Genomic DNA, 13050 nt, shown 5'->3' with positions numbered 1-13050 from the left:
AAGCACTTTCTCCTTTAATCCTTTCAACAATTAATTGAGAAGATCTTTGTCTCCATTTTCTGGATAAAGAAAGTGAGCATCAAGCAGATTAGTAACTTGCCCAAGGTTAGAAGGCTAATAATTAAATCTTGGATTCAGGATTTGAAACCAGGTCTGTCTGAATCTAAACCTTTCACAGTTTTCTTTAAAGTATGCTGTCTCTAGAGTTTAATTTCATTTATAATGCATCAAAGATGATTGGTTTTTGTTTTTTTAACCAAGTAACATCAAATGGTACTTTTGCTATACTGGTAAAATTTGGGTTAGTGGTAGGTAGTTCTATAAAAGAGTTTTAAAGTAAGCATTGTTAGTTTTCCATATTTTAAATCAGTGGTTCTCAATTTGTAACGTGTAAAGGAATCGCCTGGGGATTTTTTTTCAATGCAGATTCTGATTCCATAGGTCAGGGGTGAGATGTAAAATTCTGCATTTCTAACAGATTTGCAGGAGGTGCTATAATGCTGGTTCATGGACTACACAGATAGAAGACTCTAGAATGGTGAACTTAAAACCATAGAAATGTTATTAAAGATCCACTTTGTTATTCCTTGTTTTATTTTATTAATATTTCTATTTTCAGTTGGGAAAAAACCTTTACTAAGTGCCTAATACAAATGGATGACTCCACCATTTCATATGAGAGCTCATTTAATATAAAAATGCTGCAGGGGCTTCCCTGGTGGCGCAGTGGTTGAGAGTCCGCCTGCCGATGCAGGGGACATGGGTTCGTGCCCCGGTCTGAGAAGATCCCACATGCCACGGAGCAGCTAGGCCCGTAAGCCATGGCTGCTGAGCCTGCGCATCCGGAGCCTGTGCTCCGCAACGGGAGAGGCCCACGTGCTGCAAAAAAAAAAAAAGCTGCAAAACGTTACCAACTTATAAAAAAAGTCTGTCATCTATAAAAGCACAAACTAAAGATCGGAGAGATGACTTGACCAAGATCAATCAATGCTTCTTTTCACAGATAAGTTCTTAATCATTTCAGCTCAGCAAACTTCGGTTGTATTTGGTGGTAGTGCTAAGCTCTACGGATATAAAGAGCAAAAAAATCAAGGTGATTCCTTCAAGACTTAGAGCTTGATGGGGAGAAATGTCAGGATGTAGGCAAATGAGTAGAGTTCAGTGAGGCATCTGCTAAAACAGGACATGAGCTTGGTGCTTGGGGACACAGTATATGCTAGTGAGTAGAATACAGATAAGTAACATTGCCAGAATTCCAATCTAAGCCTGCAGATGTATGGGCCAGAGTTTCCTCTTACACTGCATTGTGATCTACAGGGGGTTTGGGCTCATCAGTATGTTCTAGTAGTTGGGCAGAAGAACCTTCTAGCTACTTATGACATAGGAGAACACCTGAACTCGAGGGGGAAAAAAAAGAAATGGCTTGGCTACCACCCTTGCATTTATTTGCCTGAAGCAGATTTTCATCGGTATATTTATAATCTTTTTAGTTTCCAGCCTCTAGGTCAGTACACAAAAATGACAAAACCTGAGCTCATAACTTAGAGCTGCACACTTTAAATCAGTTTTCACCCTGAAAATAAAACAGTTACTTTGGAAGCCAGAAGAGAAATCATTTTTTTTACCAAACCTTGATTTTATAACCTGCTTTTTCTTCAACAAATGCATTTATACACGCTTATCCCGTGTTTTGCTTATTGAAGCCACAAAAAAAGTTAGTGACAGTGATATTATAGGGTTTATTATACACGACAACCTTTTCCATTGAGTCTACCTAAAAATTTTAGTAGTGTGGACAGAATTTTGTTAAGGATTGTTTAGGACTTATGAGGTCAAGCATATGAATTTCAGATGTTAGTGGTTATGAAAGACTCCCTTAGAAGCAAAACTGCAGAAGAGTCAGGGGTGCATATATTTTAGTTCTCAAATACTTTAAAAACCACACGTCTGCAAGATCAAAGAATCACAGTCTAACCTGGTGGTAGTTTCTGATGAATGATGCCATCCTTGTCCTGAGCAACCTTGCAAAATTGAACATACCCACTCAAAAAAAAAAGGAAAACTCTTTTTCTGTATTCTAGGGCAGAATGATAAATTCTGAATTAAACTCAGTGTAAAAGAACAAATACAAGACAATCTTCAGTGAGCATCCACGAAATCAAAAACAAGTGCAATTTCAGTTCACAGGTGGGGAGGACTCTTACTAGTGGGATAGGAATTGAGAAAAGCTTTGCAAAGATACAGCATGAAAATGGAGTGGAATTTCAGTGGGTAAAAATAGTGGAGGCTAGGAGGAGACAGGCTGGGGTGTGTGCATTGGGGATATGTGTGGAGGTGAAAAGTGCATGACCCTGCTAAGTACTGGAAAGACAGGCCATGCAGCAGGAGGACTAACTTTGAATGGATTACTAAATTACTAATGTGATAGGATCATCTTACCAAAGAGAGAGCACCGGGTGCAATAGTAGAGGAAACTACTGTATATGTAAGCAAAGCCCTCTTGAGGAAGGGGCATTCACATTGGGGAGGGACGAGTAAGGCGTTAGCTAAGCAAGGAGGGCAGGGAGAAAGGTGCCTGCAGGGTGGTCCTGGAGAGAGGAGAGGAGGAAGAGTTTGAAGGACTGAAAGAAGACTGGGTGAGGAGAGGTATGAATGGTAGTGGTGATGCTTTCAGAACCTGTGCACTGTGCTATGTAATGCGTGACAACAGAGGACCTTGAATAACCCAATTAAGATTTGAGAATCTTTCCTGTGGGCTTTAGGGAGCCCTGAGTCATAGAGCTACTTCCCCAGAGAAGGTGTGAGGCAAGATGCTCTTAAGGTACATATAATGTTTAATGTTGCAGTTGATTAAAACCAATGGGTAGGGCTTCCCTGGTGGCGCAGTGGTTGAGTCCGCCTGCCGATGCAGGGGACATGGGTTCGTGCCCCGGTCCGGGAAGATCCCACATGCCGCGGAGCGGCTGGGCCCGTGAGCCATGGCCGCTGAGCCTGCGCATTCGGAGCCTGTGCTCCGCAACGGGAGAGGCCACAACAGTGAGAGGCCCGCGTACCGAAAAAAAAAAAAAAAGAAAAAAGAAAAAACCAATTGGTAGGCTACTGCTAAAGTTTAGTCATGGAAATACGAAAGTCTACAGTAAAGTTTGATTTGAGGAACAGGGGCAATTGAATTTTAAAGTAACGTCAACTCAAAATATGAGGACATGTTCTTTGAAGTGTTGGTGTCCAGTTGGTGGAGAAGAAAGACTAGTGTTGACCTTGTGAGAAGCATTAAAGATGTAGGAGCCATCTATGTGAATATGACTGAAGCAATGGGATTTCATGAAAGTTCTAGGAAAAGAAATTTTAAAAAACACTACTTTTCATTAATGTTTGTCGTATTTGCAGTGTAGTACTTAAGAGCATGAGTTCTGGAGAGCTAGAACTATCTGGGTTTGAATCCAGGCTCTGCCAGTTACTAGTCTGGGCTAAGTGATCTGAGGCAATAGTTTCCTCATTTGTAAAGTGGGAATAATAATAGGGCCTATGCCATGGGACTGTTAAATGAGTTAATTTGCTTGCAAAAACTTAGAACAATGCTTTACGTATAATAATAGAGTTTGTGATTCATCATAAATGTAAGAGACCAGAATTTCAAAACAAATTCTTCAAAGTTAGATTCCTTTGAAAGATGTATTGCATCTACTTCTCCAGCCACTCCTCTTACATTCTAAGGAAACAACTTCTTGATAGCCCTGTACTTTGAACCATGATAGGGGTGTGTTTAGTAAACTTTCAGTGTCCTGGGTGACATCTTTATTCCTGAATTGTGGGGCAGGTGAGAGGGAGAGGTTGTTCATCTTGTGGCATAATCAAGACTTTCTGGCTTGATTAGACATTGCAAATGGTTTGTTAGTCATTACTAATGCAAGAAGGTCCTTAGGCAAGAGCAGGAAGTTGATGTTGAGTCACCTTCAGTATTATGACATAGAATATTTTATTTGTTTTCAAAACATTGCAGGAAGTTAGTATTTGTTATAGTAGTTATCATTCAACCAATAGTAGTAAATCCTACATAAAAATTTATTTCCCCCAAGGGTAAGTAATTCTAATTTATGAATTACTTTAATTATAGCCTACCGCTCTCTCTTGCTTGTCCTAATTCAAATTTCTCACCCTCTTTACATATTATTAAAATGATGACCTCTTTCTGTTTACCTTCTTGATCCAGGGCTTATTTTTTATCTCCTCCTTTTTCCAAAAGACTTTGATGTGGTGGTTAGGCATGATAGCCCAGCCTTGGAAAACTCCCATATCTTTCCCATGTCAAAGGGCCTGCCTTTAGTGTATGTAAGCATAATCTGGGATGAAAATGTTTATTGCCCACTCTCACATGTTTAGAGGTTGTCCATGAGTTTGGAGACGTTGTTATTATCCTTTAGTATTGGTGGTCCCCTTTAGGTATAACCCATTCAACTATTTACTGGTTAAAATGCTGAGAGGTTTTCTGATCAAGTCTGGATCATAAAAACAAAGTGAATCACCGTACCTCATTCCTTGCTTATTCTACCCCCTTCATACTGGCCTCCTCGCTGTTTCCCTGACTGGAATGCTCATGCCCCACATCACCACACGCTGGCTTGCATTGTGTACGAGTCTCAGCTTTAAGGTCACTTTCTCAGTTTGGCCCTTCTTAGTCCACATTTTGAAAACACCATTTCCAGGTTTATGTTTTTGTTGTTTTGGTTGTTTTGGTTTTGCACTCATGCTGGTTTGTTTTTTGTTGTTGTTTTTTTTGCACTCATTTTGTTTTTTGTTTTTTTTTTCACTGCACTTATTGTTAGCCAACATTGTACTATACATATCTGCCTGTCTTCCTGGCTAGAACATAAATTCCATGAAACAGGAACTGTTTTGCTTATCTCTGTATGTCCAGGGGTCTAGATTAGAGCCTGAATATAGTAGGGACTCAATAAATACTTAACTGAATAAAAGAATTTGCTATATCCCTGTGCCTTCAATTTAAGTGATACCAAATAATGGAGAAATTGAACTTACGTGGAGAGGATGAAACGGGATATTTTTCTCTGACAAGCATAAATAAAGAATTTTAATTGAATTTTGTTTTGATTACATTAATGTCAGCCAACATGTAAATTCCTGCCCTTGCTGAGTAGTAGGCATCCTACTCGACAGTAAAATAGAAAAATGCAAAATATACACTCCTGTGTTAGGTATTTCACAGTCTAGCCTGGAAGAAAATGCATATAAACAAATAATACTGTGTGATCAATTTTATGGCATTAGTTAATAAAGAAAATATTTTGCCAGCACAGAGAGATGACTCTTCATTTGAATTGAGAAAGTGAAGAGTTCTCAGCTAAAAATGGTTTAAAGCTAAGTTACGAGTAGTAGTTCCCATGGATCACATCAGTTTACTTGCCTCCAGAGTCCTACTCTTCATTTCCATCTGGTCATTAGAGGACAAACAAGATAATGTATTTTGGTCTACTTCTCCATGATAGTTGCTTGAGCCATTTCAGTTTTTTAAAAAAAGAAGCATCGCCCTTCTTATGACTTTATTTATCCTGATAGATGTTGAGCCATTTGCCTCATCTTATTCTAGCAGATGTGGCTGTGTGCCATTCTCAGACATGCAGTGCTTGATAGTTCGGCCTCTGAACTGCCCATGATGCCTAACAGTGAATAATTATAGTTTTATACAAGTTACATAAATTCAAGAAACAGTTCTATACCAGCCAAAGAATTCTAAGTAGTTATTTTTAGGTCAGTGTTTGTCAAAAGTATGTTCCTTGGACCAGCAGCATCAGCATCATCTGGGAATTTTCAGGCCCAGCCCCAAACCTACTGAGTCAGAAATTCTAGGGGTGGGGCTCAGCTTGTATTTATCTTAAGTAAATAAAATATTGCTACTTCTGTTTGCTTCATTTTATATACTCCTTCTTGGAGAAGTTAGAATATTTATGACACTAAAATCAAGATGTAAATTGAACTCAAAGGTATTCTACATTTATTTTGATCTGTCCCTGTAGTCTCCTCTTATTATAAATCTAGTTTTGTGAGAAGCCTAGATTTCCCCTTAGACTTACTGACCTTACTCCATTCCAACTCTAGACCAAACAGATGCTTGCATCAAACTTTCAGTAGCCTGTGCAGCTTGATGATTCAGAAAATATATCACTCTTGCTTTCTCACCTTCTTATGGTTATTCGGCAGTTAGTTTAACCATAATGACATAGAAACCTTGCATTATCAGGTCACCAAATTTCTTCTAAAGAGAGAGCATTTAACTGAAAATTCTTTTTGTGGGTGAATAAAGCCCAGATCGATTGTTGTTTATTTAGTTCACATTTAAGATTGAAGATTTGTTTCTTTTCAGTTTTCTTTTTTCTATTACTAAGAATTCGATTGTGGTGCAAAGCTGTTTAAAGGTAATCTTTCCTCCTCTACTCCTTTGCCTTTATCAGTAGTAGCTTTCTTTTTTTATAAAGCGGACATCCTATTTTATTTTATTTTTTAATTTTTTTTAAATTTCATTTATTTATTTATTTTTGGCTGTGCTGGGTCTTCTTTTCTGTGCGTCGGCTTTCTCTAGTTGCGGCGAGCGGGGGCCACTCTTCATCGCGGTGCGCGGGCCTCTCACTGCCGCGGCCTCTCTTGTTACGGAGCACAAGCTCCAGACGCTCAGGCTCAGTAGTTGTGGCTCACGGGCCCAGCCGCTCCACAGCATGTGGGATCTTCCCGGACCGGGGCACGAACCCGTATCCCCTGCATTGGCAGGCAGACTCTCAACCACTGCGCCACCAGGGAAGCCCGGACATCCTATTTTAGACAGTCTCTTTACACACAACATTAAATTTTTATCCAATGTTAAATGAACAACATACGTGAATATAAAAGCATTCTTTTGTGTTTAGTATGTATATTTGGTATCAATTTGAGTGCTTATAAAATTAATTATATAGTAATTATTCTATTTCATATGTACATTATTTAATTCTTTAATTAGAAATATGATGAGAAAATAGGCAGAAATCACTATGCTCTTTATTTGTATACTGGGCTTGTCTCTCCTTTATATCCTCATGTCTAAAATTAGTTAGAGCTTTGTTTTTGATTGTTTGCAAATTTAATGTATGGAAACACCTGCATAAGTTTTGGGGAATGTATTTATATCTTTGGGAAGCAGTGTGTTGTATGGTTTAAAAGCAGAAGCTCTGAAGTCAGACTGCCTGGGTTTAAATCTTTACCTTAGGGAAGTTTACTTTATTGTTTACCTTGGGCAAGTGATCTGTCTGAATGTAACTGTGTTTCATCTGTATGATATGGCTAAGAACATGGTGTGTGATGGTACTAATGGAGCTAGTTAGTGGTAGAGGTGTTGCTGCCATTGCTGCCCCCCAGAGGTTGTGCATTGCACTATTATTTATAAGAGCAAAAAAATTTACAAAGAACTGATATGTAACACTGGGAAAAGGGATAAATGAATTCTAATATATCTGTGCAGTAAGATCTGTGAAGCCATTAAAAAGAATGAGAGAGACTTATGTGTTGTGTTAAGAAAAGATGTCTATAATATATATTAAGTGAATATAGCAAGTATGGTTCAGGTAGAGCATGACATCAGTGGTTATGCATGTGTGTCACAAACTGTGCACAAGAAAAAAATCCAGAACATATCACAAAACTAAAGTTGTTCAGTTTTTCCCCCAGGGAATAGATTACAAGAAACTTTCACTTTTCCATTATGCATTTCTACAAATCTTAAACACTTTTTAAAAATTTCAGATGAACTGTAAAAGTGAAATACACTTATGAACAAAAGGTTTAAGGTGCAAAAAACACTGCATTAATAACGTCATTCACATATTCTGCTTATAAGCTTATTAATTGAAAAAAAGTTGTTTTGGGTTTTTCCTTAACATCTTGTGCCATATTTAATTCTTTTTTTTCCCTTTTTACTTAATCTAATGTTAGTGAAATTTGTCTTATGTAAAGGATATTTCAGGGAAATATTTTAAGAAATCTATTTAGAGTCTCTTTAACACAGTGTCCCATTGAAATTTTAATTTTTAGAGAAGTTATGAATCACTATATCAAGAATCAGATTGGAATGACAATGAAGCCTTTATTAGGCCACGACATTAAAAGTATATATTGCTTTACTGCCTTCAATACCAGTATTACATAAATGCATGTATCAGAAACTTCACAGAAATTACATGACAACTCTTGTAGCTAAGAAAGTGATTCTGAGGTGTACATTTGTCTTGCCTTTTTAATTTTTTTTTTTTTTTTTTTTTTTTTTGGCTGCGTTGTGTCTTCGTTGCTGTGCGTGGGCTTTCTCTAGCTGTGGTGAGCGAGGCTACTCTTTGTTGTGGTGCATGGGGCTTCTCATTGCGGTAGCTTCTCTTGTTGCGGAGCACAGGCTCTAGGTACATAGGCTTCAGTAGTTGTGGCACATAGGCTCAGTAGTTTTGGCTCGCGGGTTCTAGAGCACAGGCTCAGTAGTTGTGGCCCACAGGCTTAGTTGCTCCACAGCATATGGGATCTTCCCAGACCAGGGCTCGAACCCCTGTCCCCTGCATTGGCAGGCAGATTTCTTAACCACTGAGCCACCAGGGAAGCCCACCTTTTAAAATTTATAAACCTGCCCTAAAAGGAGATGCATATCTGGGAAACTGAACTGTCTTTATGCAGTTTAGCCTTCATGTACATAAAATATGCCGTTGATTTTATTGGGGGAGAAATTCCATCCAAAAATGTTGCCTACAGCTATGAGTTAAGAGTGTCTGTACAGTGTGTAGCTTTTATTTTTTAAAATCACAGATAGGGCATGTATATGAATTATAAATATATAAATACAATTTTGTATTAAAAGTTTTATAGTTTATGACAAAATCTGGTTCTGTGATAGGCTAATGAGTACAGTCGCTGTGAAGGAATGTTTGTGGCTCATGTCAGTGTGTGAATGCATAGACAATTTGAAGCTTTTGATATATTTGTGATATTTATCTTCCGTATACATCTTATGGGAAAACCCAAACGAACTTTTTGGCCAACCCCATATATGTACTATATGATTTTAAGCTTGTTTATAGAAAGTTCAAAGTATTAGAAGGCAGGATGTTCATTCTTCCATTAAATATCTAGTGAGCAATTACTCAGATACTGGACACGAGTTAAAAGATAAGTGGCCTGGTCATTGTCAGGAAGGCAGACATGTAAGCAAATAAATACAGCTCTATCTGTTAAAACATTAATACAGAGTAGAAGAGGAAGTTAATGATTTTATGTGGGGTAATCAGGGAAGGCTGAATCAAAGGGGTGACATCTGAGCTTTCTCTTTTAAGGTGAATAAGAGTTTATAAGAGATGGGGCAGAAGGCTGTCTGTGATAACATGAATAGTACATACAAGGAGATGGCATGATTTTGTGAAAACTTGGGGAAGTAGAGTGAGGGTTGGGTGTGTGAGGAAGACTTATTAAGAAATGAGTCCAGCTGGCATTTTCCTTTTGATGGTAGAGAGCAAGGGAAACGTTTTTAAAATCAGTGAGTAACATATAAATGTTGATTGGGTAGTATTTTAAGAAGAAAACCCTGGTGGCTGCTGGATAGGAGACACTGGAATGAGGAGAGGAAACAAGAAGTCAGACACCAGGAACAAAGATCTGTAGTGGTTAAGAAAAAGAGCTGAAAATTATTGATGGTTGAATTCTTAGAGACGGGCTGTAACAGATCAGAGTGTTAAGTGGAGTCTACAGCATGGAGTGGGTGGAGCAGAAAGGGAAAGTTGATTTGTATCCAAGATACTGTTCTTGGTTCTAACTCAGACAACAAAGGTAGAGAGTGGTATTGTTTAAAAACAAAAAAAGTAGGGAATCCATTTACTCAGGAGGCAGGTTTGGAGGCTATAATGAGGTCTGTTAGGGCCATTGGGTTGATGCTTCCAAAGGCATCCAGTGACTTTTGTTGACTTGTTCATCATCATGATATCTTAGGAAGTTAGAATTTTAATTACTTGTTTTTCAGAAGCATTTTACAATTGAGCCATCTTCGCAATTAAAGTCAGTAACAAACCCTTAATATTCAGTTCTGGAGGTTCTGTCTTCCTAGTGGGGAAATAGAACCCAAAGTGACACTGAAGGCTGCTGAGAAAAGTGGTTTGTTTGATTTACATGTGTTAAACAGATCTGCTTCCCATTCACTTTTTAGTAAACACAGGATTTCTGCAGCAAAGTTCAACTCTGGACATGGTTAGCATTGTGTGCAGAGTTCCATATTCAGGATTGGAGAAGGGTCTTCCCCCTGTGGCCTGTCTAGGAGTACAGAACACTCTGGTTCCACATGCCTGCATTCCCTAACAGGATTTTGACCCCATCAAAGTAGATCTTTGATAATACTATAGGAGCAAATTGGTCTGTTCCTAATACAAATGAAACTGGCCTAGAATTAGGGCCTTGGGTCCCATGGGCCTGTGTGAGTGGTTTGTTTAACCAAAGTTACTCTTTCAGCATTACTCTTAAGGCTGTTGGACTGCCAGTATAGAAAGAAGGAACTTGTTCCATTTTTGCACAGGAAACATACTTAGTCTCTGATCTTGGATGTGGGAGGTGAATAAAAAGAAGTGTTGTTATGAGAAAAATGTCTCAGGAATTAGGCTGCTAAGTTTATCATCTCTGACACTAGCTTTGTGATGTACCGACTAAACCACTCTGTGCCTCAGTTTCCCCATTAGAATGGAGATAGTACTACTGCTTATGTCCTTGGTCATTGTAAGGATTAAACGAGTTAATGTACCTAATATACTTAGCACAGGGACTGGCACACAGTAAGCAGTCAATTCGTGTTGGTCCACAGATGGAAAATTTTAGGCATTTGCTCAGACTCTCCCAATTTACCTTTGCCTTTTCTGATTCCTGGTGGGAGTGGGAAGTGGAAGCCGGGGAGTGGGAGAGACAAGGAGGAAATATGCCTGAATTTAGTGGTTTATACTGGGCCTCTCTTTTCATTGCTATTACCTCTTAAAAGCAACTATCTAGCCTCCCTTCCCTCATAAAGATAGAATAATCTTCTTATACTTTCTATATTCTTTAGCCCTATCTCCCAGGTATTACTTCCTCACTCCGTAGCTTTGAAATTTGTACCTTTTCTCTTTTTCTTCCTGAGAAATTTGCCTTCCGGCAGTTGTGGTGTTTACTCTGCACCCTTCCCAAGTCTCTGACAAACTTAAACTTCTAGCCACAATCCCCACCTCCTAGCAACTTCCAGTCTGCTTAAGAATAAGCTTTTTTGAACCATGTTTTCTCTATTATAGTTTTCTTGGTGTGAGTCAGTCACATAAATAATGGAAATAAATGGTACTTGGCAGTCTTAGCTAAACTGTGCTTTATATTAAGCAGAATGTTTATGATACTGTAGGTACTCTGAGAACACTTGCATATATTCCTTATTAAAGAACCTTTTGGGGTCTCTAGGAAGATACTGTCCCAAAACTGACTGGATTGGGGGATGGTCCCTGAGCTGCAGCACTCCATGTCTTATATTAACACTAATAACAGTTATTTGGGTCATGACTTCCAGAGCATTTTCTAAAAATCTGACCTTTTTTACATCTGTGTCTTTGGGGGTATAGATTTTATTATTGGGTAATTTCCTTTTAGTGGAGAAGAATCAAGTATACAGGTTTACCTTTCTTCTCTGAGCACATTGTTAATTCTGCATTAATGAGTTGTTTTATGTCAGGATGTGTTTTCTTTTTAAATTAGCACCCCTCTCACTTTTTTTTAGATGCACCAAGTTAAAAACCAACCGTGATTTTTTTTCTGTATTTATAGGTCCTCTTCCTGATGGATGGGAACAAGCCATGACTCAGGATGGAGAAATATACTATATAAACCATAAGAACAAGACCACCTCTTGGCTAGACCCCAGGCTTGACCCTCGTTTTGGTAAAGGTTCATCTCAAAATCTTTTTAGATATTTTTGATGACTGTTTTTTGGTATGTGAATTTGGGAAGGTACATTTAAATTAAATTGCAATGCTTCATAATTTTAAAAAATGCCCATCCAACTTATCCAAGTACTGTTTTTATACCTTTCACTTTAAACTTGAGAAATTCAGGTCTAAATCAGCCTTTTAGCTTGGACTTCTTGGGATGGGGTTGGAGGAATGTTGTGGTGGTTTACTAACCAGACTCGCTGTTCCTTTCACATTTTGGGAAAACGCAGTGATCGTGTTTAAAATGATCTTTCTAGCTACAGAAATAATCAGTCTGTCGCTTCATCTAAAACCTGGGATATCAACTTTTGTCAGTAACGTGGTGTCTGCTTATGCTTAACTTAAGAGAGCAACGAGTACCATCCTGTGCCTGGGTATTATAATGTTTTCTATCCTAGGGGGGGTGGGTACCCCGTCACCCTAGAGATAGACCAATGAAAGCCTTTTTTTCCTTCTCTTCGCTTCTGCCCCCCCCCCCCTTTTTTAAGTAAAGGGGGTTTTTCCTTTGTTTTTCATTTAGGAAACAAACCCAAAATAAGCCATATTTCCCTCCAAATCAAATGACAAAAATCACCATTTGCACAAAGAAATACTCGCCTCCCAAATGTGCATATTTTGATAATAGTATACATTTTTTTAGGGCCTTTTTACACATTTTTTTTCACTGTTTTCAGTTTCTTCAGTTGGGTTTCTGAGACATTTTTCCAAAGCCATGGAAAAATGTATTTAAAAAGGAGCAGATCATTGTGGTTTTAAAGCTTTCGTCTTGGACTGGATGCAGCTAAATGAAAACAATGTGCAGATCACTGAGTAGGTCAGACTGAGGGAACTCGGAACCTTTGAAGCTTTACAGGGGTTGACCTAACAACAACTGTGGGGCCCTTATGGGAAAGAGGAATTAACTCTGTGAATGCCATCAAAACACAGTCCTGGGGGAAAAAGAGAAAGAAAAACTCTACCCAGAGCTGGTTGGGTAAAATAACTTCCCCGTCAGGAACATTCTGAGCAGTTCTCCTATATCTATATGTATACCTTTTTAAACCCCCAA

The 13050-nt window shown here is 38.6% G+C and overlaps 1 protein-coding gene across 12 annotated transcripts in view; it reads left to right on the top strand.

Moving 5' to 3' along the window:
• Positions 1-13050, top strand: part of YAP1 (Yes1 associated transcriptional regulator) — a 105302-nt gene that overhangs the window by 55738 nt on the left and 36514 nt on the right. For 4 of the 12 annotated variants that reach the window (XM_019923773.3, XM_019923769.3, XM_019923771.3 and 1 more), the window contains exon 4: positions 11839-11952. The exons of 4 other annotated variants lie outside the window; for them this stretch is intronic. In XM_019923773.3, the coding sequence (XP_019779332.1) occupies positions 11839-11952 (114 nt within the window). Of the gene's footprint in view, positions 1-11838; positions 11959-13050 lie in introns of all 12 variants that reach the window. 4 more of the 12 variants (XM_019923772.3, XM_019923768.3, XM_019923770.3 and 1 more) reach the window with 1 other exon arrangement.

The sequence above is a fragment of the Tursiops truncatus genome, chromosome 8 (assembly GCF_011762595.2).
Source record: "Tursiops truncatus isolate mTurTru1 chromosome 8, mTurTru1.mat.Y, whole genome shotgun sequence".
Taxonomy (NCBI): domain Eukaryota; kingdom Metazoa; phylum Chordata; class Mammalia; order Artiodactyla; family Delphinidae; genus Tursiops; species Tursiops truncatus.
The sequence above is the reverse complement of the archived record's forward strand: the minus strand, read 5'-3'. Positions and strand labels throughout refer to the sequence as shown.